This window comes from Myxine glutinosa, chromosome 13 (assembly GCF_964187855.1).
Source record: "Myxine glutinosa chromosome 13, kmMyxGlut1.1, whole genome shotgun sequence".
Classification (NCBI taxonomy): Eukaryota; Metazoa; Chordata; class Myxini; order Myxiniformes; family Myxinidae; genus Myxine; species Myxine glutinosa.
The window spans coordinates 44,741,077-44,764,654 of NC_136273.1; the positions used below are offsets into that span (position 1 = coordinate 44,741,077).

At 45.1% G+C, this 23,578-nt stretch overlaps 1 protein-coding gene across 1 annotated transcript in view; it reads left to right on the forward strand.

The window, feature by feature from the left end:
• Positions 1–23,578, forward strand: part of LOC137438890 (uncharacterized) — a gene marked incomplete in the record, with an annotated part of 494,558 nt that overhangs the window by 162,257 nt on the left and 308,723 nt on the right. Inside the window, 6 exon segments of the mRNA XM_068134344.2 lie at positions 13,381–13,434; positions 13,695–13,748; positions 14,025–14,069; positions 15,679–15,732; positions 16,401–16,445; positions 18,123–18,176. Coding sequence (XP_067990445.2) covers positions 13,381–13,434; positions 13,695–13,748; positions 14,025–14,069; positions 15,679–15,732; positions 16,401–16,445; positions 18,123–18,176 — 306 coding nt within the window.

Here is a 23,578-nt window from a genome sequence, read left to right on the forward strand (position 1 = left end):
AACGTGGGTGCCTAGACAACTCACACCCGAACTGAAGGAACAGCGAGTGGACGCAGGTGAAGAGCCTCTGCAACGTTATGAAACAGAAGGCGACACTTTCTTGCAGCACGTAGTGACTGGGGATGAAAGCTGGGTCCACTACATTCAGCCAGAAACGAAGAGGGCAAGCAAAGAGTGGCGCCATTGAACTTCACAAAAGCCCAAAAAATTCCGCACACAGCCGTCCACTGGAAAAGTGATGCTGATGCTCTTCTGGGAGAGCCAAAGGCCCACTTAAAGAGCATTACATACCCAGAGGGACCACAGTCACCACTGTATCATACTGCGACCTCCTTAAAATTCATCTGAAACCAGAAATCAGATCAAAACGTCGTGGACAACTCACTATCGGTGTTTTGCTGCACAATGACAATGTTCGGCCCCATACTGCCTGCACTACAGCTGCAACAATCGAGGACCTGCATTTTGAGTGTCCTCCTCATCCACCCTACTCGCCAGACCTTGCCCTTTGGATTACCACATCTTTGGGCCACTTAAAGAGGCGCTTGGTGGAACTACTTTCCGTTTGACAAAGAGGTCCAAGAGGCGGTGCATGAATGGCTACACAAGCAGCCAAAGGTTTTTTTTTGGAGGAACCCAGGCCTTAGTAAAGTGCTGGAAAAAATGCATGAATGCAATGGAGATTATTTTGAAAAATAATAGTTGTTACACACGTACATGCAATAAACAAGTTGTGAAAAATATTTTAAGGTTACTTATTGACTGCCCCTCATACCTCATATATACACATTTAATTATATACCCGGTGTGTACCCCGGTTTAGAATAGGTACACCGTATCCCTGCGCATCGTAAGAGGCAACCAAGGGTTGGCGCCAGGAAGGGCATCCGGCCATAAAAACATTGCCTCAAACAGGGAACCATGATTGTCATGGGACCCGCAAGGCTAACCCTCGCTCTAGCGGGGAAAATGGCCTTAAAACGATCATTTATATATATTGTGTGTATATATATATATATATATATATATATATATATATATATATATATATATATATATATATAGGATAATATATATATATCGGACATAGGATATATATATATATATCGGACATAGGATATATATATCGGACATAGGATATATATATATATCGGACATAGGATATATATATATATCGGACATGAGGCAATGTCCGATATATATATATATATATATATATATATATATATATATACAGTGGAACCTTGACTTACGAGTTTAATTCGTTCTGTGACCGAGCTCGTAACTCAATTTGCTCGTTTCTCAAATCAAATTTCCCCATTAAAATGCATTGAAATGCTATTAATCCGTTCCAGCCCGCCAAAAACCACACCAATTTTTTTTTAAATATACAGTATATATAAAAATATCTCGCGCTTTATATTTCACCTGTATGCAGCATACAAGTTGGCAGGATGGCCTGGACTGGAGGTACGCACACTTGACTCTAAACTGTCCAGCCTGGGTTTGAATCCCGACCCAGCTATAACCTGTCATGGGTGAATCACAGGCAGGGTGATTCATCAATGTGTGTACCGCTAAACTGGGCGCCCCGTTTGCGTCCCATTAGTTGTTGGATGTTAAGGATCTCACCGTGTTTTCCACAAAGAGAAGGCGAGCTATCGCCGGCACTCTGAACAAGTTGTGGCCTGGCATGCTCTTCTCCTCTGCCGTTATATACGTCCTCCTCGGCATCTTTTTCCAGAAGAGCCCTGTCTCGTCACAGTTGAAGATTTGCTGGGGGATGTATCGTTCGGCTTCTATCAGTTCGGCAAAATTTATAATAAAATCTTCAGCTGCCTTCACATCCGCCTCACCAAGTCGACAACACGCACACCTCGCTCATGTTTTTCGACGATTGCGTGTTTTATATCCAAGCACATCATCCTCTTCTTCTTCTCAGTACTGCCCTTGGCACTCAATTTCTTAGGACTCTTTCTCGTGGTTAAAACTAAGAAATTTTCCAAAATAACCAAAATGCGAAAACAAAGCAGCAGCGATATACGGCAGAGATACTGTACTTGCACGGCAAGATAACCACGTGACCGGAACCCACCTGGTGGCGGGTAGCGTAAACTCAAAATAACCAACATGCGAAAACAAAGCAGCAGCGATATACGGCAGAGATACTGTACTTGCACGGCAAGATAACCACGTGACCGGAACCCACCTGGTGGCGGGTGGCGTAAACTCAAAATAACCAACATGCGAAAACAAAGCAGCAGCGATATACGGCAGAGATACTGTACTTGCACGGCAAGATAACCACGTGACCGGAACCCACTTGGTGGCGGGTGGCGTAAGCTCGTAACTCAGATCTCGGCTCGCATCTCAAAGCAATAAACCGCCCGAGCGACGGCTCGTATCTCGGAAAACTCGTAAGTTGGTGCACTCGTAAGTCAAGGTTCCACTGTATATATATATATATATATATATATATATATATATATATATATATATATATATATATATATATATATGAATTCACTCGCGATGTTCGCTCGACCACGCCCGTTACATATATATATATATACATACATACATACATACATACATACATATACACACACACACACACACGCACGCTTGGATTTGGAAGAGGGTCAGAGAGCGGTATTCAGGATTGCAAAGCAGATAGCGAAAGAGAGGTGTGATATGTGATGGGGGTGCGTTGCTTGAAGGATGAAGTGGGACAAATCGTTGTGGACCCAGATGGAATTAAAGGAAGATAGAAGAGATATATGGAAATACTGTTGAATGCAGAGAATTAATGGGACGGCAACATCGAGAGCAACCCAATTTTCATACCGGCCGAGAAGATATCCAAGAAGGAAGTTGAGGAAGCGATAAAAGCAATGAATGAATGAATGAATGATCGTTTTAAAGGCCATTTTTCCGTGCTAGAGCGGGGATTAGCCTTCCGGGCCCCATGACAATCATTGCTCCCTGTTTGAGGCAATGTTTTTATGGCCGGATGCCCTTCCTGACGCCAACCCTTGGTCACGCTCCTACGATGCGCAGGGATACAGTGTACCTATTCTGAATCAGGGTACACACCGGGATCATTCATCGCAGCAAGCTGGTACTCAATTTGCCGACCTCGGAAGGTTGACAGGCTGAGTCAACCCCCCTGGTGTTAATTCAGCGATTGACTGGGATTCGAACCCAGGATCCTAGGATCCCAAGCCGGCACCCTAACCGCTAAGCCAACACCAGGCGATAAAAGCAATGAAGAGTAGAAAAGCGCGAGGGCCGACGGGAGTTGTGGGAGATATTGTTACGTGCTCCTCCCCGACCGCCTGGTCTCGGTATACCTCCGAAACCCGGGAGGAGCCACGGCAGAAAAATATATATTATTCCGTGTCGAAATCAATAAGGAAACCACACCGATGGTTATAGACAAACCAATAATATATTAAATATCACACAGGAATAACATCACCAATAACGATAGCAAATCCAGACAATCAAAATCTTAAGATGGTACCATCTTATCGAGTACTTATCTCAAACTCACGGCACTCCCAGGGAATGGAACCGAGCACTCCTCAATGTCTCTATAACTCTCCAAGGCGAAGTTGATTCGCTCCAGCGATCATTGAAACAATGTCCGATCAAGATCAATCGAGGCGTAGGCGGTCGAAGCGACACCAAAGTCGTGGCCCAACACCCAGCAAACTCGTGGTAGAATGGAAAATCCCAAAGACGCGCGCCGATGTGCACATTCGCCGTTCAATCAGCAAACCGCCGTATAACCTTCAAACGCCGCTTTTAGTGCACACCCATCCCCGGCAGACCACCGGAGGGTAAGACCAGACGACGCAGCAAAAAACCTTTTCCGATGAATGCAGTGTGCGGGGCAAAAATGGCGGACGACTCTCACTCGAGTCGGAGCCTTTAGGCAAGGATTCTCCGGAACCTCAATGCCGATACCTGACAACGCAGGTTCCTCAATATTCCGGCGATAACACCTATCACACGAACTTCCTTTCAAGGTCTCAAAGTTCACTCGCGACGTTCGCTCGACCACGCCCGTTACAGAGCTTCGACAGACGTCTTCCCCGACCTTTGCCTCACCACCTCGTCTTCTTCGCTCGACGTCTTCCGGTGCACGATCCGATTTCCTGTTTAATTTTTACCATGAGCGCTTTTAACCTTTTAATCACAATAACCATTTCCTTTAAACAACAATAATCGCCGTTTCCTTCCAACCCCGATAAGAATAATAATACCTAACCAGAAATGTTTCACGTGGATGAAAACCACCACCATGGAAGGGCCGAATCCGTAACACTTCCCCCCCTCAAGAAATAAAGTTTGAACACCGCGAAAACTTTCTTTGCAGGCAAACTCTTGAAACCAACAAACGTAAACTCTTAACCCAAATCATCAATTCCCGTGAACAGCAATAATCAAGATTTCCCAAAAATAAAGCAACAAACTTCGAACAACCCACAGAGATTTCCAAAGTTAATTGACTCTGGACAAAGTGTCAGCCATGACATTGTCCCTGCCCTTTACATGTTCAATTTCCCAGTTGGACTCCTGCAAAGCCAAACTCCATCTCATCCCCCTCTGATTTTACTTTTCGTTTCTTTTGAATGAAGGTTAAGGGGTAGTAATCAAAATCCAAAGTCAAGCAAAACTACAACACTTTTCCCAGGAGGCTGAGCTGAAAACCAGGTTCCATGGTGGTTGGGGTGTAGAGGCCTGGCATTATTCACTACATGGACGCCTTTAGGAACGCGGAGTTCACGGTTAGTCCATGCAGGAAAGTTCACTACATGGACGCCTTTAGGAACGTGGAGTTCACCGTTAATCCGTGTAGGAAAGTTCACTACATGGACGCCTTTAGGAACGTGGTGTTCACGGTTAATCCGTGTGGGAATTTTTTGCTCGGCTGCTCCGCAGCATTCAGTGCTTCACTCTTTCTAACTTTCGTAATAATCACGGGTGGACCGCTTGGCACTATAGTCACGTAAATAGCGGTCTCCCTCTCGGCCACTACCCTGATTATCATTCCTTCGGGAGCTGCCGTAACCCTGGGAGCCTCCGTAGTAATATCGACTGCGGCCACCACCAAAACTACCGCCATGTTTTCCTCTTCTGTAGCCCCCTCGCCGCCTACGGCCTGCCTTCTCTTCGGCTATGGTCCGACCCTCCAAATCCTTACCATTCCAATTCTTCTCTGCCTCTTTGGCGTCATTTGTGCTTTCAAACGTGACAAAGCCAAACCCTCTTGACTTTTGCGTTTCCCTGTCTTTTACCAGCCGCACTTCCAGAAGCGGTCCATATTTGCTGAAAACAGAGGTCAGAACTTTTTCCTTTGTTTTGAAGTTCAGTCTACCTACAAATAACTTGTCAAATTTGTTGCCATCCCTAACTGGTGTGGTGTTATTTTCCCTGCTGGGCTTTTTACCAACCATCGGGTTACCATAAACTTGACCACCGGCCAAGTCATTCCCGATAACCAAAGATACTCCCTCTACAGGAAGAGTGGCTTGTAAACCTACGGTGACCGGTCCTGACACCAAATCGGACTCCAAATGGATGACATGAAGTGGAGCTCTAACCCAGCCACCAATCCCCTGTAAACGAACACTATCACCAGTTGCCGTCTCCTCTGACAATGGCAAGATGCCTTCAAGCATTAAAGATTGATGTGCTCCTGTGTCCCTCAATACCCTAACAGGTCTCTGGGTAGTCGGGTCTCCATACAGTGACACCAACCCCTCTGAAATAAATGGTTGGTAACCCTTTTGAGGGCGATTACTCACATTCAACGTGTGGCCCTGAATGGATTTCTCTCATCTCCCATACCTGTTCAGGCTGGAGTTCCCCAAGGCAGTGTGCTGGGCCCTGTGCTTTTTCTGGTCTTTATCAATGATCTCTCCGACCCTCTGGAAAATCCTCTCTATCTCTTTGCTGATGACTCCACTCTCTGCCGCTCCATTCCTCTTCCCTCAGATCGGCAGTCTGCAGCCTCCTCACTCTCTGAAGACCTGGACAAAATCACAGACTGGTCAAACAAGTGGCACATGTCTTTCAATCCTGACAAATCTCACACTCTTACTATGTCTCTCCGAAAAGATCGACTGGACAACCCTCCCATCTACTTTCTCAACAATCCTCTCCAAGAAGTTCTGTCGCTCAAGCTTTTGGGTCTCACTATCTGCCATGATCTTTCTTGGGAAAACCACATTTCCAAGCTGGCCTCCAAAGCCAGTCGCCGACTGGGCATCCTCCGTCGTGTGAAGTCCTTCCGAGGCACACCTGAGCTCCTCACCACATACAAGACTTTCATCCGCAGCTCAATGGAATACTGTTCTTCCCTATGGGCTGGTGCTCCTGCCTCACACCTAGCTCGGCTTCACGCTGTTGAATCCAAAGCTTTCAGAATCATTGGAATCTCCCGCGATGAAGCTATCTCTGAGGGCCTTTCACTCACTCACCGCAGGCAGGTAGGTGGTCTTTCTGTCTCCTACCGACTCCTCTCCGGCCTTGCTCCCCCAGCTCTCTCTGTGCTCTGTCCCCCAAATATTCCTACAGGTCGCACAAGATCTTCCAGCAACCCTCTGATGGTTAAACTGCCGAAATCTCGGCTCTCTGCTCACCTTCACTCTTTCATTCCTCTTTTCTCCCGCCTCTGGAACAAACTCCCACACTCCCTTCAATCCCACTCCTCCCTCCAGGTCTTTAAAACAGCTGTTCACCACCATCTCTTATCTTCCCCCATCCAAAACCTTGATCTTTTCTACCCCCACTAATTCACCCCAGATCCACCTTGTTTGAAATTCCAACTTCTTTCCTGGAAGTCCTGGCAGTGTCCATATGTTTTATACCTCTCCCACCCCCCCTTCCCATGCCTCCCCCCCAAAGCCCTCTCCCTCCCACAGATCTCTCGATGTGTCCAAGTCTCTCGGTCCCTGCTCTCAAATGTTGTGTTTGTGTCCTTCCCCCTCTCTCCCCATCTTGTCTACCGCTCCCGATGTTATTTGTTTTATGTGTCGGTTTGTCTGTTTGTCTTTCTGTGTGATTAATGTTCGCTCTTTCACGAGCCTCGATCTTGTATACAAAAAAAAAAACCAAAAAAAAAATTTGCCATTGCATTCGGAGTTGTACTAGTCGAACTCCGCTCCTGATTTTCCTTTCCCAGAGCATAACAGTGGGACATCAAGTGTCCAGGTTTATGGCAAAAAGCGCAAGTAGGCCCGGTGGAGAACCTCGTGGTTTGTCTCTGTCCCCGGAGGATAAGTCTGTCTTGGAACTGCTGTCTTCGGATTTCTAGAAGTCGTGGTATCAGAGTGGTCCTCATATTCATCTCGAGGCCGCCCCCATGAATTTTCGTTCTCCGCCCCTTATGTACCATAGCTACCCTGGCTAGGTTTAGGCGAGAAGTTAGGTTTGTGGAACCCCATCCTGTGGGTTAAGGCATAGTCATCAGCCGTGGCTGCTGCCTCATACAGCTTTGGTACTTTCCTTTCCTCCAGATGAACTTTAATGTCCTCGTGGACACACTGTTGGAATTCCTCCACCAGGATCAATTGCCGCAATAGTTTGAAGACTTTCCCAACCTCTTTTGAATCACACCACCTATCAAACATGGTTTCTTTCATTCTGGCAAACTCCACATGGGTCTCACTCTCCCTCTTCCTGGCATTCCGGAATTTTTGCCGGTAAGCTTCCGGGACCAATTCATAAGCTTTGAGAATGTTTTTCTTCACTATCTCATAATCTGCACATTGGTCAATCGGTAAAGCCGAATAAATAGTTTGAGCTTTACCCACCAGAACACTTTGCATTAACATGGTCCAGGACTCCTCAGGCCATTTTAGCAGTTGAGCCACTTTCTCAAAGTGTGAAAAGAAATTGGCTACCTCCTTTTCATTGAAGGGTGGAACCAGCCTTACATGTCTGCCAACATCCCAGGTGTTCTGACTGGGTGTCGAACCAGTCGGCATGGATGGTACCTCTCCCCGTTCTTTCATTAAATCCAGCTCCTTGAGTTTAATTTCCCGCTGAAGCGCCATTTCATGGTCCTTTAACTCCCGTTCGGCTTTTCTCTCCTCTGCTTTTTTCTCTTCTAACCTTTCCTGGAATTCTCGTTCAACTCTCCTTTCCTCTGTTTTTCTTTCCTCGAGTTCTCTTGCAGCTCTCCTTTCCTCTGCTCTTTCTTGTGTTTTTTTCTCTTCTAACCTTTCTTGGAGTTCTCGTTCAACTCTCCTTTCCTCTGCTTTTCTTTCTTCGAGTTCTCTTGCAGCTCTCCTTTCCTCTGCTTTTTCCCTTTCCTGGCTCAGTAATTGCATCTCCAGTTTCCGGAGCTCCACATTTTCTTGTCCCTCGGGTAACCAATCCAAGGCTCCCTCTTCCCATGTTCCTTTTCCCACCAGAGATTCTATCACCAATCTCTGCATCACTGCTTTCCTCATATTCGTTCGAACCTCCAAGCTAAAATGTCTGGCCAATACCAAGAGGTCCGATTTTAATAACGCTCTGAACTGTGCCTCACTAGGGGGTCACTGCAAACGTCTCTGCGTCAAACTCCATGGTGACTATTGTTAACACCTGTTAACCTTCACACAAGGAATTTTGAAAAAAAGAAAAAAATTTTGGGGGGAAAAATTTGGGAATGTTGGAAAAAGTTCCAAATTTGGGAATTCTGGGAATGTTAGGGAATTCTTTCCCGGACTAAATTTAGGGAATTTTATATCCCGGACGCAGACCCAATTTCGAGCCCACGGGGTCAATTGGACGAGCCCCCAATTTCTGTTACGTGCTCTCCCCAACCGCCTGGTCTCGGTATACCTCCGAACCCCGGGAGGAGCCACGGCAGGAAAATATATATTATTCCGTGTCGAAATCAATAAAGAAACCACACCAATGGTTATAGACAAACCAATAATATATTAAATATCACACAGGAATGACATCACCAATAACGATAGCAAATCCAGACAATCAAAATCTTAAGATGGTACCATCTTATCTAGTACTTATCTCAAACTCACGGCAGTCCCAGGGAATGGAACCGAGCACTCCTCAATGTCTCTATAACTCTCCAAGGCGAAGTTGATTCGCTCCAGCGATCGTTGGAACAATGTCAAATCAAGATCAATCGAGGCGTAGGCGGTCGAAGCGACACCAAAGTCACGTGGTCCAACACCCAGCAAACTCGCGGTAGAATGGAAAATCCCAAAGACGCGCCGACGTGCACATTCGCCGTTCAATCAGCGAACCGCCGTATAACCTTCAAACGCCGCTTTTAGTGCACACCCATCCCGGGCAGACCACCGGAGGGTAAGACCAGACGACGCAGCAAAAAACCTTTTCCGAAGGAACACAGCGTGCGGGGCAAAAATGGAGGACGGCTCTCACTCGACTCGGAGCCTCTAGGCAAGGATTCTCCGGAACCTCAATGCCGATACCTGACTACGCAGGTTCCTCAATATTCCGGCGATAACACCTATCGCACGAACTTCCTTTCAAGGTCTCAAAGTTCACTCTCTTGACCACGCTTGACGCTTGACCACGCCCGTTGCAGAGCTTCAACACACGTCTTCCCCGACCTTTGCCTCACCACCTCTTCTTCTTCGCTCATCGTCTTCCGGTGCACGATCCGATTTCCTGTTTCATTTATACTAGGAGCGCTTTTAACCTTTTAATCACAATAACCATTTCCTTTAAACAACAATAATCGCCGTTTCCTTCCAACCCCGATAATAATAATAATACCTAACCAGAAATGCTTCACGTGGATGAAAACCACCACCACGGAAGGGCCGAATCCATAACAATATGTTGAAGGCAGTGGGAAATTGGGGTGTGAAGAGAATGACAGAGATCTGTAATCTCGTGGTGAAAAAAGGCCGCATTCCAGTGGATTGGGAACTGAGTACCCTTGTCCCTCTATACAAGGGGAAAGGTGGCCCTCTGGACTGTGGCTCGTATCGAGCGATAAAGTTATTGGAGCATGGAATGAAGGTATTGCAAAGGGTGTTGGAGAGGAGGATAAGGAAGAAAGTGAAGATCGACGAAATGCAGTTTGGATTTATGCCAGGAAGAGGAACGACAGATGCGCTTTTCATTGTGAGGCAGTTGCAGGAGAAGTACATGGAGAAGAGGAAGAAGTTGTTTCTTGGGTTTGTTGATCTGGAGAAAGCATTCGATAGGGTTCCACATGAAGTAGTGACATGGGCATTGAGGAAGTTAGGAGTCGAGGAATGGTTGATCAGAGTAGTGATGGCAATGCACAAAAGAGCGCGCACAGCTGTAAGGACGAAGGACCGGCACAGTAGTGAGTTTGAGGTGAAGGTGGGAGTGCATCAGGGGTCGGTACTAAGTCCACTACTATTTGTAGCTGTGATGGAGGTGCTGGCTCGGAACGTAAAGGAGGGTTTACCATTGGAGTTGTTGTATGCAGATGATCTGGTGTTGATTGCAGAAAGTATGGATGGACTGAAGGAGAAGATGAACAAGTGGAAGGAATGTATGGAGACAAAAGGTCTGAAGGTGAATATCGGAAAAAAAACGAAGGTGATGGCAAGTGGTAAAGCATGTGGTGAGGTGGAAAGAACTGGGAAGTGGCCGTGTGTTGTGTGCAGGAAGGGTGTCGGAGTGAACTCCATTCAATGTACAATGTGCGCTGAGTGGGTTCATCAAAAATGTAGTGGTTTGAGAGGGTCATTAACCAGTGTGGCATCTACATTCAAATGTAAGGTGTGCACAGAGGGAGCTGCAGATGGAGGAAATGTTGAGTTGGATCTTGGAGACGGCATGAAGCTGGAAGGTGTGAAAACATTTTGCTACCTCGGAGACGTGCTGAATGGAGAAGGTGGATCAGATTCGGCAACGGTTGCTGGAGTGAGATGTGCATGGAAGAAGTTTCGGGAACTGAGTGGCGTGCTGACGAGGAGTGGAGTGTCGTTGAAGCTGAAGGGAAAGGTGTACGCTGCATGTGTGAGAAGTGTTATGATTTATGGGAGCGAGACATGGGTAATGAACATTGAGCAGCAACGAAGGCTGTAAAGGGTGGAAATGCGAATGGTTCTGTGGATGTGTGGAGTATCGTTGAGAGAGAGGAAGACAAATGATGAATTGCGAAAGATGATGGGAATAGAGCCTGTAATGGATGCTGTGAAGAGAAACAGTTTGAGATGGTTTGGTAATGTGTTGAGGAAGGATGAAAGTGACTGGTTGAGAAGAGTGATGGAAATGAATGTAGAAGGAAGTGGAGGACGGGGAAGACCGAGAAAGACTTGGCTAAAGATGGTTGAAGAAGAAATGCGGGCAAGGGGGTTAACAAGGGGAGATGCAGAAAATAGGGCAAAATGGAGAAGATTGTCATGGGGACTGCAAGGCTAACCACCGCTCTTGCACGGAAAATGGCCTTAAAATGCCTGTTGTTGTTGTTGTTGTTGTTGTTGTTGTTGTTGTTGTTGTTTTTGTGTGTGTGTGTGTGTGTGTGTGTGTGTGTGTGTGTGTGTGTGTATATATATATATATATATATATATATATATATATATATATATATATATATATATATACATACTGTATATATATATATATATATATATATATATATATATATATACTGTATATATATATGCACTCATGAAGGTGGATACTTTGAGACATGGGAGGGCTCCATTCCATCTTCTGATATCTGCATATAGAGATAACAACAAAAAACACACACACCTTTTTACAAATGTTTTGTTCCATCTTGAGTATCTTGTCCATATGACTGTGTGAACACCACATGTAAAACCACCATGGCATTCAGACCCAAACAAGTCTTTCCAGTGAAATTGAATTTGCAGGAATTCACAAATGGATGAATACTCGGTTAGCATCAAATGGACTATTAAGGCCAGTGTTACTTTGTAATGTAACGATTGCCAGTGGCAATACTTTTCACATTGCTCCTAATTTGAATTTATAGTTTCGCAGTGTAACGATGATAAAATGTCACTGTAGTGCAAACGGGATTTCACGTTGTGTGTGGAATACAAAACAGAGCCGACACCTTTTTTCAGCCAAATGTCCCACCAGTCATCAGGATCAAATCCCGAGGCATGTTTGGAATAACACACAATGAATGAAAAATACCGTACAATGGCAAATATAAAGAGATTAATATGTACTTTGTAACACATTGTTGGATGACTTAAGTTGCATTGAACTTTTATTGGCCAGCATTGCACAATATTGTAAAAAATTATTACTGGAACCAGGCATGGCAAGTTATTACCTCCGCCACCAAAGGTGGATGGAGGTTATGTTTTCACCCCTGTCTGTTTGTCCGTTTGTTTGTTTGTTTGTGAATAAAATATCTCAAAAAGACGAAATTTGGCAGAGATGTAGCGTATTTTACAAGGACGAAATGATTAGATTTTGGTCAGGATCCAGATTCGGATCCTGCTACTAGAAATATTTATGTGATTCTTCACCATTGGGATATACGGCCAAAAACGATACATAGCAGGATATCTCAAAAAAATTGTTGGATTTAGACGAAACTTGGACAGGTTGCGTGTCTGACAAGGAAGAATCGATTAGATTTTGATGAAGATTTGAATATGGATTCGGATATGAGAATTATTTAATTTTTTAAGTGATTCTTCACCATTGAGTGATATGGCCAACCAGGTGGAGGTATGCTCTCTACTGAGTGCCGTTATAGTTATAAAGGAAAGGTTAGTCATAGTAACTCGTCGAAACCCGTGGAACATCCACGGAAGGGAGGATGTGGTGTATGGATAGAGTGTACCATTATGGATGGCATAGGGGATTTGCTTGTCCGAGTAAGAGTTAGGAAGAAAGATGAGAATGAAGAGTGCGTATATGAACATTGAACAACGATCGCCGACACCGGCACAAATGCATGCTCTGGATTGTCCACTCAGTGGATGGCTTGCTTTCGCCTGTCCAATCAGTGGACGGCTTGCTTTGCCTTCGCCCAGCAGACGCCAATACGATGGCATCGTAAGATGGCGCCGTATCGGCAGTTAATCGGATGCTTTTGGGCCCCAACGTCGGCTAATTCAGATTTTTAGAGTATGGCTGTACGTGATAAACAAAGAGCGCGGTTCGTAGATCGTAAATCCATTAGTGCCGTGGGCATCGGGTCACTGGGTGCGGCGTAAAAGGGATAACAAAGTCGAGTCCTTACGCTATTATTATATAGATGGTATGATGAACTATTAACTGACACATGGTGGGTTATGGTTTCCTTCAGTAGTTACGAACAATATTTAGCCACCTCGAATTGTGTGTTTTAACTCATTCCTCCATTGCTACCAACATGTCAAGTGCTGTGAGTGTGTACCATGTACTTACAGGGTGACCGAGGATTTGATGGATTGCCGGGCCTTCCAGGAGAAAAGGGTCATCGTGTAAGCATATTGCACTGACTCATGACTCATCTTTAGAACGTGTTCATGTTCAATGATGCTTGTGTCACTGATAAATTGGGGTACAAGATGCTGTCATTCATAAATGTGTCTGTTATTAGTAATTTAATGATGCCCAAGGGGAGTTAGCAATATGTTTCCTTTGGTGGGGGAGAGGGAGGGGCAAATTGATTATTAACTCTGCAGATCCTTGCCTAGTTTTTTAGGGATCTGAAACTAACGATTGTTGTCGGGTCTTGCAGGGTCATCCTGGGCCAATTGGGCTTTCTGGGCCAACAGGAGAAGATGGTCCAAGGGTATGTATATGCATGTGCTTCTGCGGATAGTTCTTAGAAGAGCATTGTAGTCTAGCACAATGATGTATGTGCCCGGAAAGGCTTGGGTTCCTGCCCGGGTGTCCTCCCTGCTTTCTTGCTTTAAGCCATATCTTTGCGACGCATTATCCAACAATGTTATCTCTGTTTCTCTCATAAACAATGATGTTGATAAAATGTGTGTGTGATGTGTGTGTGCGGTGTCGGTTGATAAAATACCACATTAACTCTTTCCTCCTCACCCTTTAATCCACCAAGGGAGAACCAGGGCAAGTTGGACCAATAGGTCTTCCAGGCCAATCAGTAAGTTTGGATTTCTTTGAGGAATTAATTTTCCAGATGTTCTTAAAATGAAAACAAGGACGTTTACCTTTTGCAGGGCTTATTGTTGCCTGCTGGTTGGATGTGTGTGGCTGGCAGGATAGCTTAGAGGTATGAAAATCACTTTGAGCTCTGTAGTGGTGGAGAGTGGGTGGGAGATGAAGGAAGCACTAGGGAGTGGAAGGAGGCATTGCATTTAGGAAGCACAGGCTGAAACCGAGCAAGGAGAAGACTGAGGTAATGTGGGTCGGGTAGCAGAGAAAATTAATGAATATCAGGTTAGAGGGAAAGGAGATCAGACAAGGAAATAGGTTTGAGTATCTGGGGGAGAACAGTGACTGGGGATGGTAAGTCGGAGCCAGAGGTGCGGAGGAGGATTCAGGTGGGTGAGAATGTGTGGAGGATGGTGGAGGAATTAATAGCAGGCAGAAAGATATCAAGTAATTGAAAGGAAAGGTTCTGATGTCGTGTGTAAAGCCGGCCTGCCTTTACAGCCTGGAAATGGTGGCACTGACTGGGAGACAACAACAGAGGCTGTAGGTTTGCAAGAACAACTGGGTCAGGAGAATTGTGGGAGTGAAGAGGGTGGATAGAAGGAGGATGGATGAACTGAGGGAGGAGATTGGGTTGCAGATGAGCTTGGAGAGAATGGCAAAGAGAGTGGATGGGTTGGAGGAGCAAGATAGGAGAATAAAAGTATGTAAAAACATGTTTCGGGCTACACACTTAAATTTAAAAATAAGTTTTAAACCTTTTTTATTTAAAAAAAAAACAAAATTAATATTAGATTTTGATAGATGAAAATGTACCAGAAAAGAGGATCGTTGGCCAAATTTCAGCTATCTAGGACTTATGGAACCTAGACAATGATGGCTCAAAGATTTGAAAAGGGACAAACAAATAAAGTTCAGATGAAGTTAAATAAATGTGTATAAAAATAGGTATCCGTGGTTGAGATGGGAGGATTGTGTGAGGAAGGATATCAGTGAGGTGGTGGTGGTCGGAGAGTGGAGAGAGTTGGCTCAGGACAAAGGGAACTGGAGGAGTATCATGGTCAAGGCAGGGCATAAAATTGGTGCTGTTCGAACTCACCCCTTATAAATGGAAGAGGAGGGGAAGATGAAGAAAAGCAGCCGGGTTTGAATCTCATCCCAGCTATAAACTACCCCCCTGGTTCTTCACAGGCAGGGTGAAGCATCAATATATTCACCGTTCCTCGGAAGGATATTAATCTGGAGGACACATCTGCCAGCATTGGTCATTGGTGGATTTCAATGAACACATGGTGCCTTTCCTAAAGAGTAGGCGAGTAATCGCCAGCACTCTGAACAAATTCCACATTCTGCCCTGAGTAGCTGCTGGGAAGGTATCGGCAAACCACACAGCATGACCCTTGTCAAAAATTGGCTTTGGCAGCAGTGACGGATGCTCAAGAGTATGGTCCATTTGATTGATTGATTGGGGGAATATGGTGTTGCAATTCACAAATTATCTTTATTCTCATAAGAACAAGTGAATAAAATGTTGGGAGATGCAGATTCATACACTCCAGCATGACAGCAGCTATGCTTCCATTCTTTTTCCTGCCTAGGGTTCAAGGGGTTTGCTTGGTCCAAGGGGGCTGCAGGGAAATCCAGGCATTCCGGTACGTTCCTGTCAATTCTTATTTCATGCCATGCAGTTTCCTCCTTGCTTACCTTCCATATCAATTTCCTATTAAGTATTGTCTTATAGCCCTCATTTTCCAGAAATTCTCTCGCCCCTTTTACTGCCATTATGTTTTGATATCTTGCTTGTTTTTCTTCTCTTTTGCACTTTTGAAAACCACCCACCACAATTTTCTTTTCTCTTATTACAATCTTTAAAATACGATCCTGTCCAGGTTTCTTTGCAGTCTTCTATAACTCATGATACATGCATGATTTAATGTACTGATTAAATGGAGGAATGTCAAGTGGTGAATTGAAAGAAGGCCAAAAGGAAAATGGTAAGTCAAGCAACAGGAGGAGTACAAGGTTGGGACGATGGAGAACATCTGTAACGGAGTAATGAGATTAAGAAAAGGACCGTTAAGAGACTGAGAAGCAAAGCAAGCGAGAGACGGATATGCATTGGGAAGCACATTCCAATGTTTGGAATTCCCTCCCAGGTTCAGTCAGAAACATTTGGCATCGAAGCCGAAGCAAGATGTTGCAAGTAAAATGTTTGTGCATTGATTGAATTCCCCGGGCCGATAAGCTTGGCTTCTCGAGTGGTTAAGGAAGGGATCTCCCCCTTCCGAGAGCTCTGACAACAACTTTGTTTTCCATGCAGGGTCTCCCAGGAGCAACTGGCCCTTCAGGTACCAAGGGCAGTGTGGTAAGTTATCCACATCTTACTGGCATCCCAAAAAAAGCGCTCCGAATTTTCTTTGTTCTGAAAGCAGGACAATTTAGACATGTGACGCTCGTCAGGCAATGAATACGGTATTTCCATTCGCTCTCAGCCTGGGGTCCTTTTTTGAGACAGACTGATAGAACAGGCCATCACAGAGATGTTTGGCTTGTCAGGCCCAACATAATTTCCTGTCAGGCCTTAAGAGATTTTGTGACCTCACTGCCTTTTTAAATTAAACTTGTCCAACTGCATCAAATTTCCAAAGGCCGTGCCTTTTTCTTTTCATAAACCGGGTTTCAAATTATGTGAGTTTTTCCATGAGTCTCAACAGATGTATAATTTCTCCGTTTCTTGACTTTCACATGTTGCGTCGCCATCATTAAGAATTCTGCAGCTGCATATCCTGAGGGAACCTGAACTTGCAAAGTTTATGCATTCTCTGGATGGATCGTGCCAAGCATGTTTCATAAAGGAAGAAGCATTTGGACAGATAACTATACATTCACATCATAATTTGATAGCTATGGGAAATTGAAATCTTCTTGTAGGCCTCTTGCCACATTAGTGGGGCAACTTAGCATAACAATTGTGCATATTGTGAGGAAAGCACCAAATTTGGCACACTAGTAGACTATCATATTATGAAAATATCTGGATATTGGGCCATCTCAGATTCAGAGGTTTGATTTTTGCAAGATTTCGATTCGATTGGGATCGAAGAGAACACCTTCTTCGTCTTCTGTACAGTGAAGTTGCCAGCTCTGAATTCTCTGGCTACATCTGGGTGCTTCATTGGGAGTGCAACCATGTCCCTCAGGTGAACAGGGACCCACCTGGCATAGTGTGTGTGGTCTAAGGCATGGAACCATGGGACCAGTTCCGTCAGGGCATCAAGGTACATCATGAATGAAGCCTGCCGCAGAGAACGCACGTAGACCAGTACCAACATCTCTAGTTCCAGCACAGTTGCCCAGTACTGAAAGTTGGGAATGTCTTCTCCTCTCTGGTGACACCAGTCTTCGAACTCATACAGGTCTTCTGCATCATCAGCAAGATGATGGTATCGGCAAACCTTCCTTCCGAAACACGGATAAAGGGACATCCGTGCGTATGAACAGTGGCGTTCATACGCACGGTGTTGCAGGATGTGCAGTGCCGCTGCAGTGATTTGATGAGCTCTTCTTGTGCGGGTGACGTGGGCAGCTCGCAGGAAGGAGTCGGCCGTCCCTGGCGTTGCAATCTCAGCTTGCAAATCTGCAAAATCTGCAAATCTTGCAAAAATCAAATCTCTGAATCTGAGATGGCCCAATATCCAGATCCTTTCATAATATGATAGTCTACTAGTGTGCCAAATTTGGTGCTTTCCTCACAAAATGCACAATTGTTATGCTATATTTAGCTTAGCTGCCGGACTACATGTTTTTCCGCAGATCAGCAGGGGTTCTGAAAGCAAGGTTAATTGTGATGCACTTCACTTTGGGTTTTCTATTTTTATTGTTTCTATTAGTTCCATTCCAGGCTGAGAGTAATGTGATGCAAGATGTCCCCCTTCCTGCGTAGATACTTATTGACATTATTCAGGATACTGAACATATTTTTTTTCATTTGAAATTGTCCACTATATCTGTTGTATTATGATCTTATAACCTTTACCTACAGGGTTTGCAGGGTGAACCAGGTGCTCCAGGTCAACAAGGAAACCCCGGTTCACAGGTACAAAACCACTGTTGTTGTTCATGTTTATTAAAATTGAGGTTGAGCTCATCAATCTGCAAATAACATATTGAAGTTTTGGATTCTGAAATAAGGGGATTTTTTTGCACCTTTTTAGATGACCTCGTTCAATTAATCTTTGCAATAGATTAGCTTTGCAAACTCCCGGTGTGTACCCCGGTTTAGAATAGGTACACCGTATCCCTGCACATTGTAAGAGGCGACTAAGGGTTGGCATCAGGAAGGGCATCCGGCCATACAAACATTGCCTCAAACAGGGAACCATGATTGTCATGGGGCCCGCAAGGCTAACCCCCGCTCTAGCGGGGAAAATGGCCTTAAAACGATCATTCATTTTTCATTCAATAGATTGTCATGAAATAATGTGATGAGCATGAAAGAATGTAATAAAGGGACAACCCTTGCCATGCCATTTGAAGCAGTACCTGAATGGTGTTCCCATTTATACACTTCGTTTCTGATGCTGAAATCCCAAGTTCAAATCGCAAATACTTTTGTGTGGATTTTGTGTGCAGAAGACGAGCAAGAGCTTAAGGCTGATTTATCCATTCCATATTAATGTCCATGTAATCCACACAAAAATATGGCTTTCAAGCTAATATGGCTGCCACACCACGTGACATATGACCTTAAAATATGTACACTCTGCCTATGTATGTGTCGGGGATCACATTTGTGAAATTTAGTGTTGATCGGATAAGGTTAATTTTTCAATCCAAGATAGCTGCCAAACCACATGACCTGCAACATCATCATTTTCAAACTATATGCAACAATGGTGTTAGATGATATTTGTAAAATTTTGCATTGATAGGGGAAGTGGTTTCAGAGATATCATTATTTAATATTTTCCTTCAATCCAATATGGCTGCCACACCATGTGACCAATGATATTTTTGTGATCAGCTTTTAATCGCCATGCCGAGTCAATGACACACATAACGTTTAGAGTCAATTGATTTGGTGATTTGGGAGAAGATGTTTAAAAAATAAAGTTTTTACGTTAAGTCTAATATGGCTGCCAAACCATGTGACCTATGATGTCATAAATTTCAAATTTCAATACAAATGGGTCAGAGATCATGTGCATGCAATTTCAGATTTTTAAGAAAAGGAATTCGAATATAACATTTTTGGCTGGTATATCACTTCACTGATGATGTCATTATCATGCCCTTGCCATGCCATGCCGCTGGTTTTGCCGACGAGGTTATGTTTTATCCAAGATCCCCACGCTCTCCACGCTATCAAAGTGAAGTAATTGCTCCCGTTTGTATTTTGTCAAAACTATTTTTGTTTTAGTGTGTGTGTGTGTGTGTGTGTGTGTGTGTGTGTGTGTGTGTGTGTGTGTGTGTGTGTGTGTGTGTGTGCGTGCGTGCGCGCGCGTGTGTGTGTGTGTGTGTAGGAAGATCTCGGTGTAAATCGTGCACACCTGTATAAAATCGTCGTTTATTTCCTGACACGTTTTTCAGGCCTGGTCTTTTCAGTTTCCTGCCTCGATGCCTTGTTGTCTTCTTTCGGCGGTCGTTTGTGGTCCATTTACTTTCGTTCTTTCACTGTTTTTTCCAGTCTTCTTTCACCCTATACTTCCCAGAACATCTTACCCTTTGTTTAAAATCTTAATAAAAAAAAAAAAAAAAATTTCCTTCTTTGTTCGTGTTCGTTTGTTCTTCGACCACGTGTTTCACCCCAATTTCCCCAGATAGTTTTCACGGTTTAGTTCAAAAATGTTTAAACTTTCCCCTGAAGTGTTGTATTCTGCAGTATATTATAACACATTTTTCTTCTTCTTCTTTAAAAGGTTACTTTCGATTTTCTCACCAAATCTCTTAATTTCAAATAAAAACTCCATCTCTTACAGTTCTTTCTTCCTACATTCCCTAAAGTCACCTGCATTCCACCCCTCCTCCAACGTTTTCAAACAGATCTCTGACTCGAAAATCACAAGAAACTCATCCTAAACTCACCCCTTGCCCCACCCCTCTTAAACTCCCCCCTTGCCCCTATCCTCCTAAACTCCCTCCTCACCCCTCCCCTCCCAACCTCCCCCCCTCACCCCACCCCTCCTAAATTCCCCCCTCACCCCTCCCCTTCAAAATTCCCTCCTCGACTTAAAATCTCCCCACCCACCTTTTTTCTCCAATTATCCCCTCTCACTCCTTTTCAAAGCATCCTCCCCGCTTCCTCTCCCTTCCAACTCTCACCCCCCATCTCCTCCATCCTTCTTCCTTGCTCTGCCCCCCTCAAACAACACCTCATTGTGCCTCACCCAATCACCATCAAACCTTTTGTCCTCCTCATCCTTCCCTTTCTCCGAGCTATTCTGAAAGCTCTGACACACGATCAGCAGCTCTCCCTACCTCCTCCTCCTCTTCCACATCTTACTACCCTACTCCTCCCCTGTCCTGTCCCGTATCTGATGCTCCCCCTTCCTCTTAATTAACGGTATGGACCTCAAACATCTGGAGCCTTCGCTCAAACTTGACTGATCTCTCCATACAGGTTGCTTCTGACAAACCAGACTTGATCTGCTTAACATAAAGTTTCCTCCTTCAAGATGTCTTTGATTCCTTAATATCTCTCCCTCGTTACTCCCTCCTCTGGTATGATAGACCTTAGCCTCACCCTGGAAGTGGGGTTGCTATCTTTATCAAAAACTCTCTTCCTCACTCTCCCTGCACTGCCCTCTCTCCACCTCACCCCCATGAGTACCTCTGACTATGGCTTTCCCTTCGCTCTCACCTTTTGTTCATATGTGTGTTGTACCGTCCACCAAACAGTGATGACTCGATGTCTGATAACATGGACCAACTTCTATCGACTCATCCCAACTCTCTCTTCCTCATATGTGGTGATTTCAATTGTCATCATGCCAGCTGGCTGGGTGTAGGTACCGCTCTCACCAGCCATGGCTCCTCAGCAAAGGACTTCAGCGACTCATTGGGACTGACACAATCTGTCAATTTCCCGAACCGGATCTCAGTCAACGGAGCATCTTCTCTTCTGGACTTGGTTATGACAAACTTCCCTGCAAATGTCTGCGACTCTTCTTCTGCTCCAATCGGTTCATCTGACCATATGCTTGAAAAAAGTGGACATCTCTATGGTCATTCACAGAGAGCCTCCTCAGCGTCGACGAGTCTGGCATTTCACTTGGCCAACTGGCACGGTCGTCAAGCAGCCATCAATCATCTGGACTGGTCTCCCATCTCCACTGCCTCTGACATCAACTTATCCTGGGAATTCTTCCAAAGTAAATTGCTCTCTCTCATGCACAGATTTATCCCATCTCATCTTCAGTTGTCATACCCTTCCTCTTGCCCATGGTACATGGAATCTTGTGGTGAGGCAGTTGCCCTGAAACAACTTTCCTTCCCCTACTGGAAGGCAAATCCAATGGAAGGAAATCTCATTTCCTTTCACAAAGCCCAGAACAAGTGTGTGTCCACCAGGAAACAATATCTCTCTACTCTCAAGACTGAACTCTCAAACCAGTCTCCCTCTTCCAAATCCTGGGGGCGGCTGGTCAAATCTGTTTCTGGTGTTTGTTCCCATTCCATCCCCTCCCTTACTTCAAACCACTACACAGCTGACACCGCACGTGAAAAAGCTGAATCCCTCAACTCTGTGCTTGCCTCAAAATCTTGTGTCCTAAACCAATCTCTCTCTGTACCCACCGTATCCAGTCGTACCCAGCTGCTCCTGGACGCTGTGTCCTTCTCTCCTGACCAGGTGGGGAAGTTTCTGTCAATCCTTGACTCTGATTTTGCAACTGGATCAGACGGCATCAGCCCACGGGACCTAAAATCCTGCTCTGCCAATCTTTCACACCCTCTCTCTGTTCTCTTCACCCTCTCTTTTGCTCAAGGTCATCTGCCATCAGCTTGGAAATCAGCCAACATTACCACTTTATTAAAAAAAGGTGCAAAAACAGATCCTTGCAACTACAGACCAATCAGCCTGCTCCCAATTATCAGCAACGTCATTGAATCCATCATTGCTTCGGATATCAAATCCTTCCTCTTCTCCAATGGCATGATCTCTGATCATCATTTTGGTTTCAGACAAGGTCACTCTACTCTGGACAGGCTGCCTCTGCTGTCTCAACAATGGATGGAGGTCCTCAATGTCAAACAGGAAATTTGAGCTGTCTCCCTTGACATATCACGTGTCTTTTATACGGTCTGGCACCCAGCTCTGCTCACCAAACTCTCCTCCTATGGTATCCATGGAAATCTCCACGCATGGCTTGTGGACTTTCTCTCTGGTCGTAGTCAACGTGTGGCACTGAATGGGTTTCTCTCATCTCCCCTTCCTGTTCAGGCTAGAGTTCCCCAAGGCAGTGTTCTGGGCCCTGTGCTTTTTCTGGTCTTCATCAATGATCTCTCCGACTCTCTTGAAAATCCTCTGTATCTCTTTGCTGATGACTCCACTCTCTGCCGCTCCATATCTCATCCCTCAGATCGGCAGTCTGCAGCCTCTTCGCTCTCTGCAGACTTGGACAAAATCACAGACTGGTCAAACAAGTGGAACATGTCTTTCAATCTTGACAAATCTCACACTCACTATGTCTCTCCGAAAAGACCGACTGGACAACCTTCCCATCTACTTTCTGAACAATCCTCTCCAAGAAGTTCTGTCACTCAAGCTTTTGGGTCTCACTATCTGCCATGATCTTTCCTGGGAAAACCACATTTCCAAGCTGGCCTCCAAAGCCAGTCACTGATTGGGCATCCTCCGTCGTGCGAAGTCCTTCCTTGGCACACCTGAGCTCCTCACCACATACAAGGCAGCTTTCTTCCGCAGCTCAATGGAATACTGTTCTCCCCTCTGGGCTGGTGTTCCTGCCTCACACATAGCTTGTCTTCACGCTGTTGAAACCAAAGCTTTCAGAATCATTGGAATCTCCCGTGATGAAACCAACTCCGAGGGCCTTTCACTCACTCACCGCAGGCAGGTTTGTGGTCTTTGTCTTCGACCGACTCCTCTCCGGCCTTGCTCCCCCAGCTCTGTCTGTGCTCTGTCTGCCAAATATTCCGACAGGACGCACAAGATCTGCCAGCAACCCTCTTATGGTGAAACTGCCAAAATCAAGACTCTTTGCTCACCTTCACCCTTTCATTCCTCTTTTCTCCCGCCTCTGGAACAAACTCCCTCACTCTCTTCAATCCTACTCCTCCCTCCAGGTGTTTAAAACAGCTGTTCACCACCATCTTTTATCTTCCCCCATCCAAAACCTTGATCTTTTCAACCCCTGTTAATTCACCCCAGATCCAATTTTTTGAAATACCGACTTCTTTCCTTGAAGTCCTAGCAATATCCATGTGTTTTATGTCTCTCCCACTCCCGCACCCCCCCTCCCATGCCTCCTTCCCCCAAGT